General features: G+C 41.2%; 1 protein-coding gene across 1 annotated transcript; it reads right to left on the reverse strand.

The window, feature by feature from the left end:
• Positions 1-3521: 3521 nt before the first annotated feature.
• On the reverse strand, positions 3522-9318 carry LOC115019221 (putative transcription factor ovo-like protein 3). The gene is made up of 4 exons (XM_029448671.1): positions 9219-9318; positions 8472-8704; positions 5497-5686; positions 3522-3844 (listed from the first exon to the last, which is right to left on the reverse strand). The coding sequence occupies exons 1-4, from the start codon at positions 9316-9318 to the stop codon at positions 3522-3524; spliced, it is 846 nt and encodes a 281-aa protein (XP_029304531.1).
• Between the last annotated feature and the right edge of the window lie 6603 nt (positions 9319-15921).

Genomic DNA, 15921 nt, shown 5'->3' on the forward strand with positions numbered 1-15921 from the left:
TGCCTTTGCCACAGAAAGTTTGGGAACCACTGCTCTAACCCCTTACAAAAAACTCCCTGGAGAGCTAAGTCGTTCCAACCGTCAAGGTGAGTAGTGATCCTGGGAGGAGCAAGAAAAACCCGTTATCAAAGAACACAAGGTAAACTCAGGCATAATATACTGAGCGGCAGAGATCTAAGCTACCGGGGTAGTTGAAACAACAAGGGACAGGGAAACACTAGGGATACGGATGGGACTGTGACACTATGTTTGAACCTGAATAAAACGTAATCCTTTGGATTATAGTAAAGTTGTGGACAATAATATTCAATATCTTTTTATGGTAGTAAAACATAAGGTATTGGGGTATTTTGGCTCAGGAGATAGAGTGGTCGTTCACTGGTCAGAAAGTTTGAGGTTCGATCCCCAACCCCTGCAGTCAGCATGTCAAAGTGTCCTTGAGCAAGATACTGAACCCCAAATTTCTCCCGTTGGCCTGGCCAACAGTGTGTGTGAGTGTAAATGGTTATCTCTACTGACGAGCTGATGTGCACCTTGTATGGTAGACTCTGTATGAATGTGTGTGAATGGGTGAATGCATGTGTTGTAAAGTGCTTTGAGTGGTCATAAAGATGGGAAAAAGCAGTCCATTTTTATTTGCATAAAGAAAACTGATTCTGATTACTGATTCTCTACCTACTTGACAAAATATAAGTACTTAGTGACACTTCGCAGAGCTCAGAAGTTCAACAGTCTTATGGCCTCTGGGATGAAGCTGTCCCTGAGTCTGGTGGTCTTTTTGCGGATGCTGCGGTACCAGACGGCAGCAGGCGAAACAGTTTGTTGCTCATGGGGTTCTTTAATGATCCTCTTGATGGTGCACCTGTAGAAGTTGCAGAGTATCCTGGAGTCCATGTTGAACCTCTGCAGACTGTGGAGGAAGAAGAGCCGCTATCTTTATGATGATGTGATGAGTCCAGGTCAGGTCCTCACTGATGTGAACTTTGAGGAACCTCAAGCTGCTGACTCTCTCCACCGTAGTCCCATTGATGATGATGATGGGGGTGTGTCCCCCTCTCTGTTGCTTCCTATAATCAACAATCAGCTCCATAGTTTTGCTGACGTTGAGATGGAGGTTGTTGTCCTGCCACCAAGATGTCAGGGCTCTGATCTCCTCTCTGTACGCCCTTTCCTTACCATCAGTGAATGGGCCGATGACAGTCATGTCGTTAGCAAATGTGGTGTTGAAGCTGTGTGTGATCACGCAGTCATGAACAGGGAGTAGAGGAGAGGGCTGAGCCTGCACTGGACCCTTATCATTCAAGGGACATTTCAGGCCGATCAGACGTATATTGGAGTTATAACAAGTTCCTGTTTCTTGGAGAATCGCACAAAATGGCTGCCACGCCACGGCAAGAACGATCTGTGAAAACTCAGGATTTTGATAACTTCATTGTCAACGTTTTCAGATGGTAATGACGAAATTTGAAATCTATAGGAGGAATTTGTTAAAGTACAGCACCTGTAAAAGGCGCAAAATTGCTTAAAATTGCATATGAAATTCTACATTCACACTTCCTGATGGGTTTATGGTACACCTTCAAGAGGCTTTTTTGTACGTCTCCTATATACCTATTTCAAGCTTCTCTCAAACACTTCATTTTTTATTGTTTTTATTGTTTTACTTTGTTGTTTGTTTTTTTGGAAGATGCAAACCACCCAAGCAAGCCCTATCATTCAGTATCACAACATTGGTGGACAGCAATCTTCAATTGCGGAGTGTTTCGTGTTTGAGGCTGACAACATAAACGCACACACAGACATTTGCTACATCGATAAATGCATCAATGACACCGAACCAGGGATTACTGTACGAACATTTCCAAATGAGAAGCCCTGGATAAACGGTTCCGGAGAGCTATTAGCAATGCAAAAAGACAATAAAGAGACAAAGTGGAGTCTGACTACAAAGGCTCCAACGCTAGTAATATGTGGTCTGGACTAAAAAACAATAACAGACTATAAAAGGACAAAGAGCTGTGCTGAGGAAGTGTCTGCATCTCTCTACTCATACCTACATACCTACACAAACCTGGATCCCTGCCCACTGGTTTTTAACAGATGTGTGCAAATCCTTCAAAAGGACACAAGGCTTCAGGACCTGACGGCCTTCTGATCCTTCCGCCTCAGTGGTGAAATATTAGTAAGTATTACTCAAGTACTGACTGTACTTAAGTACCATTTTGAAGTACTTGTTCTTTACTTGTGTATTTCCACTTCCCGCTACTCTTCTACATTTCAGAGGCAAATATTGTATTTTTTACTCCACTACATTTATTTGACATTATTAGTTACTTTGAAGATTCAGATTCAGGTCAATAATACAAAATATAATAAACAAATAATGTATCATGTACTGTTAAAGATAAAGACACAACTTTAATGATCCTTTGTTGAAATGCACAAGCTAACCAGCAATAAATAAAGTAAAAAAAATAAGCTGGCAGTGAAATTACCAAACTGCATTTGGCACACTCTCATTAGACTGGATAAGACTGACAAGATGGACAGCTGAAACATGCAGCATCACCTCAACAACACCACACAGTAAGTGGTAATAAACCTGTTGTCCTTTTCAGTTTTGCAAAAAAAATATGCAGACCGAGCCTGCAGCAGCTGAGCTTGTTGTAGGTTTAAATATCCCTGATCATATGTTATTGGTTATAAATGTGTGTTTATCTGCATGAGAAAATGGAGTGGCGTGTGAAAGGTTAATCTGTGAGACATGGCCGCCCTGCCACATGAATACTTGATGTGCAAATGCCTTATCCTGCAATGTTAGCAAAAGTTAAACATAATTTGGACAATCTGCCCTGTAATTCTGATTCATCCAAAATAGTATGGACACAATCCTTGGTCCATGATATACCCTTCCACCAAGTTTCATTAAATTGGACCAGTAGTTTTTCCGTAATCTTGTTAAAAGACAAAAAAGACAAACAAACAGATAACCAAACTGTGCCAAAAAACATACACATTTTTTATTCTTCATTTTTATTTCAACAGTACACATAATGCAAGACAAAAGATTGGGGCGTTAAAAGCAGGGGTATTAAAAGTATTTTTTTTATTAAAAGCTGTTGTTGAAAACAGAAACTGATAAATGAACACAAAGAAGGTATAAGCCTAAAGCTGTCATGAGCTGCACTCACCATGAAGTAGGCCACATCACATACAACTGTAATCTCAATGGTTACGCGTCAACAGGTCAGCGGCAATAAAGGTCAAAGTTGAAAAGATTTGTACTTTAAGCGCAGCACTCTGTGGCAATTTCAAGAGGTGCGAGATGGGAAGTCGGGCAGCACCGCTCTCTCCATAGGAAACAACGGCACAGCCAGCACAGAGATGTTTTAATGTTTATCATGTGAAGAAGCTGAAGTGTAACACAGTTACAGTAAATTGAAAAATTCATTAAAACAGAAAAATTATGAATGACTTTTGGAAAAGCTCCAATACAATGTAGTTCAGAAATAGAATGAGCCCTACATGTAGTATGCAGGGGTTGAGTACAACAAATAGGGGTTGAGTTTACAGTCTGCTGAACCAAAACTGCTGTTCTCATGGGCCTGGCGGCGGTAGTATCTGCGTAGGGCGGGACTGCCGGGGTGGCACTGTCTTACATGGAGGAAGTACTCATCAGGGCGGCTTGAGGTGTAACCACAATCCTCACACACAAAGATCTTGGAGCGTCTCTGGCGGTAGGCATACTGTTGGTGAACGGCATGTATCTTCCTCATATGGGACTCAAGAGAGCAACGCTGTGTGAAGGCTTTCTCACATAGTTCACACTTGTAGGGACGGATACCTGCAGCAGAGAGAGACAAAGAGTTTTTTTTTTTCCAGTGCGTATTTGTGTGTATGCATTTATACATTCAGATTGGCAGCAGTGGCTAAGCAGTTGTGTGACAAATCTTTCAACCAAGGCTGCAACTGTCAGAGAGAGAGGTCTAAAAGCAAGGTAAGCACACATAATCAATATACCTGGAGACTGTCTTGTCTGAAAAATATAATGAGGACATGATTCTTTTTTTATTTTTTGGGGGGCTTTTTATGCCTTTTAATGATAGTACTGTTTAAAGATTGGGAAAGAAGGGGGATGACAAATAATCAGAGGTTGAATTCGAACCCCGGGCTTTGAAAGAATTTTAGCGCTACAGTAGAGTGGTAAAATGTTACCTTTGTTTAAAGGTTCTCATGAACAGTGCACACAACCGCAACAGTGTTGACAGAGCTTACATTGTTAACCTGGGGGGAAAATGGAGGGTGGGCGTTACCGTTATGTTTCCACAACAGCATCGTCTGTCTGGAAGAAGCTATTTGCATTAACCGACGTATGAGTGTGGTAAAGAGCGGCATCCATTACCTAGCCAATTGGGCACACAAACAGAGACTCTCATGGACTAACATGAGAGAGACTAAACTGACTTGTTGGACACGGCTACCGAGTATGCCTTGCGGGAAGACCCACCCCTACTACAGATTGGCTATAGCGTTTCAGGCGTCTGCAAAACGCTAACGTTAGCCTAGCCAAATAACTTACGGTACACTGATGCTTATACTCTTGGTTTAGCTATGCTAACTGGCGGTGGAAGTTTATGTTTTTTGTTCCTGTAGTCCGAAGGTAGGCTACCTGGTCCCAAGATACCTGAGGGCCGAGCACCAAAACAGCAGAGAAATGCACCAACATGAAATGATTAGATAGTTTTCCAGTGCAATAATTGAGTGTGACTGGAGTCTTCCACAAGACAGCTGTGAGTACTAATAATAGCCACATTTCTTACATGTGATTGAGACATAAGGTAGTTTGATACGTTGCACTGCACTCTTCTCCCCAACGCTCTCTTGTGGACTCTAGGGATAAGCGAGTACCCCATTATCTGTATCTGTTCAACCAACCAAATTATCTGTATCCGTACTTGGAATGGGACTGTATACTTGCAGAGAGCTAAGATCTCCAAGTAAGTCGGCTGATATTTTACAAAATTAGGGTGCAGATGGAAGAAAACCTAATCAGTGCTGAAGCTGTGAGAGTCGCGAGCTGCTAATCACTGTGGACAGAGTGGCTACCTGTGATGGTCTGTATGTGTGCCAGAAACGATGCAACAGAGCAGTGAACTCAGTCTAGGGGAGGAAGTGGAGGTCTGTGTGTGGCTGACCTATAATGCGACGATGTTGACAGTGAACACAGCTTGATTCAGACTGGACTAGGTTAAACAAAAAAAATGTAATACAGAGAGGTGGGCAATCACAGACACAGAGAGACACACATTTTATAAAAGGAACCCTTATATAATATTGTTTATAACATACAATGCTAAAAATGTGTTATTTCAACCTAAATGTTAATGGAATAATATTGCCTACCTCAGCTAAATCAGTAAATGATTTTTTAAGGAAGCCTATAGATTGCAGCATACATAATGTGAGTGTGTGTGTTTGAGCAAAGTTCAGTCTGACCTGTGTGTGTACGCATATGCCTCTTGAGGTCAAAGGTATCGTTGAATCCTTTGCCACAGAATCGACAAGGATGTCTCTTCACCAGGCTGTGGCATTTCAGGTGTCGAGTCAACATGCGCTGCAGAGGGAATATCTTGTGGCACACTGAGCACACAAAGTCACCTGAGCCGGGGGAAGTACGGGGACGGGGCTGGTAGAAAGAGATAAATGCCCAATGAATATGACAATATGGATAACACTGATCACATTAGGATTTTCCTCTGCTCTTTTTAGCTTACAATGAAGAAAGTGTAGTATAAACAGTTATCAATAAACAGTATGTGCCAAGCATTTCTATGGAAGTCCAGTATTTATGTTAAATGATGTTGGACCTGTCATTACGCCCTGCAGAGGGTTTCAATCAATCAATTAGTTGGTCAATATAAGTCATTTATTAATCATATAAGATACCATTCCAGTGAAATGTTATCCCGTCAGTCTTAGGCAGTGACCTAGTCAGGATGGTAGTGGGCTGAGGGTAGAAGCTCTACCTGAGCTTCTCCGAGGTGGCCAGAATACATCTAATGAGCCCTCTTACAGGCCACACCATTCTCTAGCACTGACCTAATGTACTTTTAGGCTGCCTTAAAATCCTACACAAAGCAAAGCAAAGAGCAGATAGTTTACTTTATATATGTATTTCATCAGCATAGGCTTTACTAACATGGCTGGCCCCACTCAATCATCAAGTCAAGTTGTTACCCTTGCTAATAATAATAATAATAATAATAATAATAATAATAATAATAATAATAATAATAATAATAATAATAATAATAATAATAATAATAATAATACATTTAATTTATATAGCGCTTTTCAAGACCTCAAAGCTGCTTTACAATAGTAGGGGGGGTGGAGGGGTTGGTAGGAGAGAAGAAAAAGGGAAAGAGCAAAAGAAAGAATAATATGGTTAACAGGGGGCTAGCAAATGACAGTTGAGAAGAGGCGGGACTGAAATATAGTGAGGCACTGAGAGTCACGTATGTCTTGGGGGAGGGAGTTCCAGAGCCTGGGTGCTGCCCTGGAGAAGGCTCTGTCTCCAAAGCTGCGCAGGTTGGATTTGGGGGTGGAAAGGAGACAAGCTGAGGTGGATCTGAGGGACCGCGGGGGTTTGTAGGGGGAGATGAGGTCAGTGAGATAGGAGGGGGCTAAGTGGTTGAGGGCTTTGTAAGTGAGGACCAGGAGTAATCTAGCTCAACTAGTCTCTAGTCCACTAAGTAGTTTCTAGTTATATCAGAAAGCTTTTTCACACCTTTCTTCAATCCAATGCAGCTTTATAGTGTCCTTCAATCCAATCCTTACTCAAGCAAAGAGCAGATACTCAGCACCATGACCCAGCCTAATACCTACATCGTATCTGCTTAGGCTAAACCTCAGTGGCTGGCCCAATTAGCTTGATAGGCAACTACTATTACTGTATATCTGGTTCCAATGGTATGAGACCCCTCCGTTCCATTGACCTGTCGTACCAAAGAAATTAACATGACTTCAATATAAATTTGCACTTGAGTGTAAGAGTGCAGACCAGTCTAGAAGGTCATCAGATGAACACCATTTCAATAACAGGTGTTTTGTTGAGTTGGACCCACAACACCAAGAAGGCTCAACAGTGTGTTCTAGCGTCCCAGAAATATTCCCCTCTTTAAGTGCACCCACAAACCCAAATCAAACGTCTGCAGGTTATATTCAACTTTGTTTACATTACCTGCTATCATCATCAGCTAACAGCATGCAAACTAAGAAAAAACAGAAAACAACATCACGCTAACTTACATGCGGCTTAACCCAACAAGCAACAATTTAACAATTATCTGCTGAGGAACTACGGGCTGTTTCATCAAATCTACTTATATTTTTCAGTCTTTCCATGCCATTAGCTGCCCTACATCATGTCTGTTCAAAATTGCCTGCTACCTGACCCTCATGGCGGCTGCTAGACACTTCAGCACTTGAGGTGCTTTTCAATACGTTAAATTATGCTCTCCACTCTCCTCCCGTGTCACACTGTTTGTGAGCGAGATTATCAAATACGGCGGTAGGCTATATCAAAACAGTTGGAGCAGCTGTGCCACACATCATATTTAATTTACGTAGCTTTCAAATAATAGCTCCATGACAATTTTTTTTCATTCTGTTAAATGCCTGTTGCCAAAACAGTTAACCTCACTTGGTAACTGTTTAGTATGTTTTGGGCCTCTGGTTAACATTTACTTTTCTTCTCACTATCTGTAGCCCTCCTCCACTACCTCTCAAGTTTACCAATCTCATGTTGCCACCTTGACTTTATTACCTCTAAAACTACCTTTTGATTTCTCTCACAAACCCTAAACCTTTCCACGCCATATTCATAGATTAAATCTCCCATCTTCTCTTTCAGCACTTCAACAGTTTCTCGTATACCCTTTGTGGTAGCCCTAGTCCATTATACTTTGAGTTTCTACCCTCTCTTTCCTTGCTGCCTACTCTCACCACTCTCCTGATGTTCAGTTCTACCTTTTGCTTACTCCTTAGTGGCAGGTATGCTGAAATCCTGGTAACTTTGGTTACTAGCTGGACTTCACACACAAATTCTTTTTATCTGCAGTTGTCTTTCCACTACCTTTGATACTATAGCTTCCTCTGAAGAATTCCCTCTGAATTCCGTTCCAAGGTCGTTCTCTCTGACTTGGGGTATGCTCTTTATATTACTTGTAGCTGTAAATGGTGCAGTCTAACATACTAAACTGCTGCTACCATGGATTGTCAGTACATGTTTTCCAGTCCAGTCAATTTTCAGTCAAGTCTTTCCAGGCTGTCAGCTGCCCTATTCACAGCAGTCACTAACTGATGCTAGCTATGAAAGTACACAGTAAAAAGTGCCAAAAGCTGGGTGAGCATTTGTATGGAAGACCAGTAAACTTTGTCATATTATAGAATGACATTTCTGACCTTACCTTCGCTCTGCTGACCAGTGCCAGTGCATTAGAGTGATAGAAGGAGCGCCGTAGCATAAGTGTTGACCAATTCTGCCTGGTGTCAGCCCCTGGTCCTCCTGGTCCTGACAAAGGTACTGACATTCTCATTCCAGCTTCTGTCCCACATCCTAAGCTGTCTTCTGACTGAGGCACAGTTGCAAGCTGTTGGGTGTCAGGACTGAAGCATGTTTGCTCTTTAGCAATTTTACTGACTTAAAAAGGGATAAAAGGAAAAAAATAGTTTGCTTTATAAGTATATTAACAAGGTCAAATAAATCACTACATATAAAAAAATAGATACATGATACAGTTCAACAGTAGCCTTAGCCATTAGGGGGGGGTGGCAGCAGCTCAGTCAATAGGGACTTGGCTTGGGAACCAGAGGGTTTACAGTTCAAGTCCCCAAACAGACAAAGTATGGAGTCTGGTTAACATTTACTTTTCAAGGCCTTCTTTCTCACTATCTGTAGCCCTCCTCCACTACCTCTGAACGTTCCTTCGCTCTCAAGTTTACCAGTCTCATGTACCAGGTACCAGGTGCCAGTTCCCGTCCTGGGCACTGCAGAGGTTCCCTTGAGCAAGGCACCCCACTGCTCTTGATGAGTTAATTGCAGATGAACTGTGCTGTGCTGTGTACATCCTCCATTAAAAAGAGAATCCATTAACATCAATAAACCAACTTAGTACCCTGCTTACTTGTGACAGCACAAAACCTCAAATTCTTACCTACTGTATTATCTTCTTTCCACTCGAGCTGTTCTGGTTCTTTCCATTGCCATGCTCCACATGCCCCACGTTTCTTTTTTACAAGGAAAGACCTCGGCATCCCTTTCTCTATCGTAGTCCTCTTTTTCTTTTACTTCTGTTGATTTGTCTTTTCTTACAGCCTCAACCTCTGATCCTTGCACCCACACTGCTTTTAGTTTTATGGACCAACCTAGATATCACCTCACCTCCAATCCTTACATTCATCCCTCATGAATCAACAACCTGCAGGTACAGTATCCCAGCAAAATCACAGTGCTCATTTCCATAACACTCTCTGGGAAGAGTAGTGAAGGTTTGGAGCTATAGAGAAGGGGGGGGATTGTTTTGACTAGAGTCCACCTGTGTTGACTGTGCGCATGCGCCATTTTAACTGGTCCCCCACCGGTTTTGCATGTCAGGTAGTGAGAATCCAGGGAGGTTCGTATTCAAGTGGCCCTAGGCATGCAAATCTTTGCCCCCGGACCAAGCCCTGGCCCCAGACAAAAGGCACGGTCTGAGTAACAGGAGCAAGTACAGAGGAGCCACAGCCTTAACTGCTAGGTAAATAAGCTCTTTCTCTTTTTTTTTTAGCTTCTTTCAGTTGCAATTGTTTGGTGGGATTACAGAGTTTCAAAAAATGCACACAAAGGCCATTCACACGCATATTAGAGCACTTGCTGTTCGTTGACTGTGTTTTTTACATGATTGCACATACACGATAGTACTTTCCATCCTTTTGTGTTGTTTCCTGCCACTCACCCGTTACATGCTGGGATTGGTAGCTGCCCCAGCAACCCTGAAAAGAACATGGTGATAGATTTCTATATCAGATAAAACAAATTAAAACTGTCAAATCTCAGGCATGTTTACCAACATATTACTTATTAAAATTTCACTTGAGAAATTCTGCAAATTTCAAAAGTAAACTGCGCAACCTTGTAAATGAACTGCGTCATCTAATTTTACTGGACTCTGCATGGCAAATACAAATTCAGCTCGAGACTAAACCCCATCATGCAAATAACAATAGAGGTCACTCCAAGAACATCAGTGCAATCATGGAGTACAAACTGTATATATAAGGATGTTTCTGCAACCACTGGCATTTTTAAGGCTCAGCAGTAACATTTTGGATTTATGTCAAAATGTGTCATATGATGCTTGATAAATATATACACAGTGTTATTACAAATCTTGATTAAAAAAATAACTAAATAATGAGGTTCAATAAAAGTATTTTACAATATTACAATATGTGACCTTACACCACATTCAAATAGTTTTTATTTCATCTAAATGCACCGGTCCTACACTTCTGACCACGACAATGAACAAATGCCATAGTAAAAGTGTTTTTCAAAGAAAGAAAGCATTCCTTTATTTGTCCCACAAGGGGAAGTTATTATTTTTAACACATTACAAACACACATAGCTGAAATACACCCTCACGCACAAACAGGATTAATGGCGATGTCAGACAAGCTTTAGGTGTCGCAATAAAGACATTAGAATTGCAACATCTGCCATAAAAAGCATCATATTTGATCATTTTTGTGTATGAAGACATTTAAAGTAACTGTATTTTTTTAAAACTATTTTTCACAATATGTGTTGTATCAGTGTTAACAATGATGCACAGAACTTGAGAAACAAAAACATTTAAATAAAAAGGAAAATGTTTAAAATGGAGGTTATTGTGATGTAAGAACATTTTGTATAAGAACAATGGATGAAAACCATAAACAATAAACATGTTCCAGATTAAAATCTTTAGAGGGGGATTTTTTATTTATTTGGAGTAGAAAAGTGACTGAAGTTGCGATACACCCATAAACACACGTTAGCCCTGCCTTTCTGCTACATTAAGCTAGTGTATTTCCCACATTTCAAAAGTGCCATTCACAATACTAATGAGACGGTAACACTGGAAACAAAATATTAAAATTGGTAAATAATAAAGAAACTTAACACTGTTCATTTAAACTGCTGCTCGAGGCTCACTGGGGAAGTTTTCTTTTTCACGGCATTTAATATAATGCACATAATCACTTTATCGGAGGATACGATTCATAATATTAATTTGTGTAAATGTTTTCAGATGGACAAATTAAATGTGCCTTTAAATATTTAATATCTTAATACTAAGTGATAATATGGGATGATATGTATTATTAGCATATCCTAAAATGCCTCCTGAGACTGTTGACTGTAGTATGTGTTGTTGCCCGCTGGAGCTGCACTCTAACTGCATGCAAAGCACAAGCCTTGTGTGCTGCAGCATGGAAATTAAATGGTAAAAAGGTATCTTCACTTTTCTTTGTGCTAGACAAAAAACTGGCCTTTCAAGTGAGTCCTGTCTAATTTCAAGCTCTTTGTATAGATAACCAAAGAAAAGTGCAGTATTTATTGAAAGAAGGCTGATAATTATTAACTATCATTAATTATAATTAATTGACACCACAGTCAGACTTGGAAAATGCTGATTCAACTTTATTTAACATATTTGCACAATTAAAAATGAGCTTTATTGAGGCGTCTTAACACAGAACCACAGCAACCACAGCAAACAAATCAAATAAATGAAGGCCAAAATCTTAACATTATAACACTTTAGATAAAAGTTTTCATTCTCCCCACGCCCTTGCATTTAAATCCGGCTCCCCCGTCTCTTTGTCGCTCTGTGCGAACCTGGCCTGTACCACTACACTCGCTGTCTGCCTTCCTTCTTTCACATAATGGTTTGATCCTTGTCTTTCCTCGCATGTTATTGGCCGCAGGTGTGCCCATCAAATAAAATCCCGACCCCTGCCTGTATCGTCGCAAAAAATTAGTACTTTTTTATTATTGTACAATCTTCGTTCGGAGGGGGGGGCCACAGGTGGGTCCAGGCTCAGTGTTACCGGGGAACTGGCCCCTGTTGGCCCGGCCCCAAAACTGCCACTGGCTCTGGGGAAGAACTGGGAGACCGCCACGCCACTCCCCGACAGCGAGGGCTTCACTTGTCTTCCAATTCCCTCTCGCTGCCGATGCCGTGCTAAAATCTTTTACAATATGGATGCCAATTACCGATGTCCTGCGGGTTTCCCTTCTTAGGCAGAAGTGTTATTACGGCTCTGCGGCATGGAACCAGAGGCCAGGCTTTCATTAAAAACATCTAAAAGATAATTTGCTAAAATATCCCAGAAGGCTTTAAAAAACTCGACTGTGAGGCCGTCGTTGCCGGGAGCTCGCCGTCCCTGCATGGCCTGTAAAGCGACCTGCAGCTCCCGCATAGGGAATGGCCCCTCGAGCTGTGAGTTAATCTCTTCAGAAAACTGAGGTAATCCACCACAGAACCCTCCGAGGAGTGTTTCATCTCCCTCATACTCACTGGAGTAGAGGGAAGAATAAAAATCCACAGCTCGCCTTCTTATCTGACTTGGTTCAGTTATTTCTTGACCTGTGTCTGAGAGAAGTGAGTGGATTACCCTCTTCTGTCCGTTATTTTTCTCCAAACCGAAGAAGAAGCTAGAGCAGTGGTTCTTAAGCTGGGTTCGATCGAACCCCAGGGGTTTGTTGAGTCACTCTCAGGGGTTCGGCAGGGGTCAAGACACACACAGTATAGCCCGGTTCACACTAGCAATGTCAGCCGTCAAAAAATTGGCTGCCGACAATTTGGCAACACACAACTTTTCTTCACTGTGTTAGATTACAAATATTTAGTTGCTTAGTAAAAATGTGTTACAAAAAATAAATTCAGCCCACCCGTATTATTTGTGACGTCACGCTCCGCTTGGCCATCATTGGCTGCAACTGATCATGCCACATTGCTTGTCTTTGATATCTGTGCTGCAGGGAACTTGGTGCGCTCAGTAGTCGACTTGTGGCTGTTGTGATTGTATGTCATTTGTGATTTTCTTTTAGTATTTCAAACCCTTCATACTAACTATGTCGAGCAAAAAAAGAAAGTGGTTGGACGAATACGTGCAATATGGATTCACGTGTATAAAGGAACGTGATGGGAGTCAGCGTCCTTAATTTCATGATTTGCAATGCCAAGTTGAGCAATTCTAGTCTAGCACCGGCAAAACTAAAGGAACACTTCCTAAAGCTGCATGGAGATGGAAAATACAAGAACACAACGGTCACTGAATTCAAGGTGAAGAGAGCCAGATTCGATGAAAAGGCTACTCTGCCTGTTCTTGGCTTTGTACCCATGGACAAACCGATTCTCACAGCATCGTACGAAGTTGCATACCTGATCGCAAAGCAGAGCAAACCACACACCATTGGTGACACTATCAGCAGCAGAATAGACGACATGAGCGATGACATCTTGGCTCAAGTAGTTGCAGATCTGATTTCAAGCCCAGCAAAATGCAGCCTCCAACTCGACGAGACCACCTACGTTTCCAATCTAAGCCAGCTTGTTGTATTCGTGCGCTATGTGAAAGACGACGTGATAAAGGAAGATTTTTTATTTTGTAAGCCTCTTACAACAACAACCAAGGTAGTCGATGTGAAGAAACTCGTGAATGACTTCTTCAGAGACAACGATCTTTCGTGGAATATGGTTTCTGCAGTTTGTTCGGACGGAGCTCCAGCCATGCTGGGACGACACTCTGGTTTTGGAGCGCTGGTGAAATCCGATGCACCACACATCATTGTTACGCACTGTGTTCTGCACAGGCATGCGTTGGCAACAAAAACCTTGTCTCCATTTCATGGTATGCATGAAAACTAAGAAAAGGAACAGACGTTTTTGCGAAAATGATATGAGAGTGGCACTTGCCAAGGTGAAGCCGTGCATTTCTGAACATGTATCTGAAAGGCAACAGCAAAAGTCACATTGATTTGCAGTAAATATTCATTGAGTTATGTTTTTGTTGTTCTTTGAACACAGCGATTTTGTGTGCAACTGATGCATGGTTTTGAAGAAATCATATTTTATTTTTCCAATTACGAAGGGTTCGGTGAATGCACTGATGAAGCTTGCAGGGTTCAGTACCTCCAATAAGGTTAAGAACCACTGAGCTAGACGAATCATCCATCTCGATGGCGTTTTGAAACCGGGACCGGACTTGGACAGAAGCTTGGTTGAAGCCTGGTTTTAATAGCAGCATTGTTTTATCAGCTTATGCGGATGATGTCATTGTTGTCACTGGAAGCCAGAAAGAAGCGGATATTTTAACCAATATTGTAAAAGATTTTAGCACGGCATCGGCAGCGAGAGTGAATTGGAAGAAAAGGTCTTTCATAGATCTGGTGATGTTTTGTGTGACATTGAGGGTGTGCTGTTGACAAAGCATTTTTATTTCAGTCTTGCCATGGTCCCACCACTGCCTAAGACTGCTCAAATCACCCTTCCTCTGTCTAAAAACACCCCAGAAATAAATAAGGACCTGTCTACATTTTTTATCAAAAGTTAAAACTGAGTTAAAATGCCAAATATGCACTTTTTGGCTTAACATTTCTAATAAAAACATTACACACAAGCAAGGGATTATCTGTAAAAGTATAATAATTCTGCACATTTTGAAAATATTAAAATGATTTTTAAAACAATAAATACTGTCTAACCTGGCAGAGAAAATCATATTATCTCCGTGGTGAGACCATGTATATTGTCTATCATCTGCGTGCATCCTTCGCCACACATCCACCATGGGAGTGGACCAGTTGCCTCAGAGCATTCTGGGACATTGGATCTAAAGATGCATTTTCTGTACAGTTAAAATCCCCTCCCAAGAATAAAAAATCCTCCGAGGCACAGCCATTTAAAACATCATTAACTTTTTACACCGATTGTTGGAGCGTACACATTTATAAAAACAGCTGTAAAAAGGTCAAACCTTGCATTAACTAAAAGCAACCTCCCCTCAATGAAATGCTCGACCTCCAGTGAGACTGGAGTAAAAGACTTGGAGAAGACGAAGCCCACTCCTCCACTAAGAGAAGTGTTGTGGCTTATAATGACTTCCCCTTCCCACTCTCTCCTCCAGTCTATCTCATTAAAACAGTCGCTGTGCATTTCTTGTAAAAGAAGTACATCAACATGTTTCATTTTAGCAGTTTCATATATTTGTGTTCTTTTTTTAAAAACTCTGGCTCCATTCACATTTAAAACATCCACTCTGAAAGTATCCATCACTGCTGAGATATTAAAAGCAAAAAGACAAACAACTAAATTAATTAAAACACGCATTATCAATGTTTATTTGTTTTTTTAACTTTTAACACACATTTCTTTAATCTAAAAACCTCCTCGTTAGTGAGACCAGACTCCTCTCTTTGACTCATAAGGAGTCTGGCTGAGGTAATAAAAACTGTTAAATCTGGAAAGTAATCCTCCACTTTTACACCATGTTGGTTTTTTGTTTGTAGCAGGAAAACTTTTAACATTTCAGCCATATACATTTTTTCTGGCTGTTAGTTAAATTAAAACCAGGGATATCACTGCTGTCCGACACAAACTCTTCCTCGCTAAGACTCTCGTCTGTCTGTCCCTCTTCCCCAACTTTACTGTTTTTCGCATCACTGGATGCTTTCTTTGATTTATTTCTCCTACGTTTTGTAGCAAGCCTTTGCTGTGCTGTCTCCAGTGCTTGCTGCTGAGGCGTCAAAGTCAAACTAACAAAAATAAACCCCAAGCTAAACAATTCTAAATCAAACTCAGGGTGAAAACTGGATTAACACAAAATAC

Source organism: Cottoperca gobio, chromosome 14 (assembly GCF_900634415.1).
Source record: "Cottoperca gobio chromosome 14, fCotGob3.1, whole genome shotgun sequence".
NCBI classification, from domain to species: Eukaryota; Metazoa; Chordata; class Actinopteri; order Perciformes; family Bovichtidae; genus Cottoperca; species Cottoperca gobio.

What these genes read in the sequence shown, in the direction of transcription:
- LOC115019221 (XM_029448671.1), bottom strand. Translation starts at nt 9,318, where the DNA reads ATGCCGAGGTCTTTCCTTGTAAAAAAGAAACGTGGGGCATGTGGAGCA. An exon ending in GAAAGAAGATAATACAGTAG is followed by an intron (nt 8,705 to 9,218) that starts GTAAGAATTTGA and finishes TCCCTTTTTAAG; the next exon opens with TCAGTAAAATTGCTAAAGAG. An exon ending in GCATATGCGTACACACACAG is followed by an intron (nt 3,845 to 5,496) that starts GTCAGACTGAAC and finishes TCTCTGCTGCAG; the next exon opens with GTATCCGTCCCTACAAGTGT.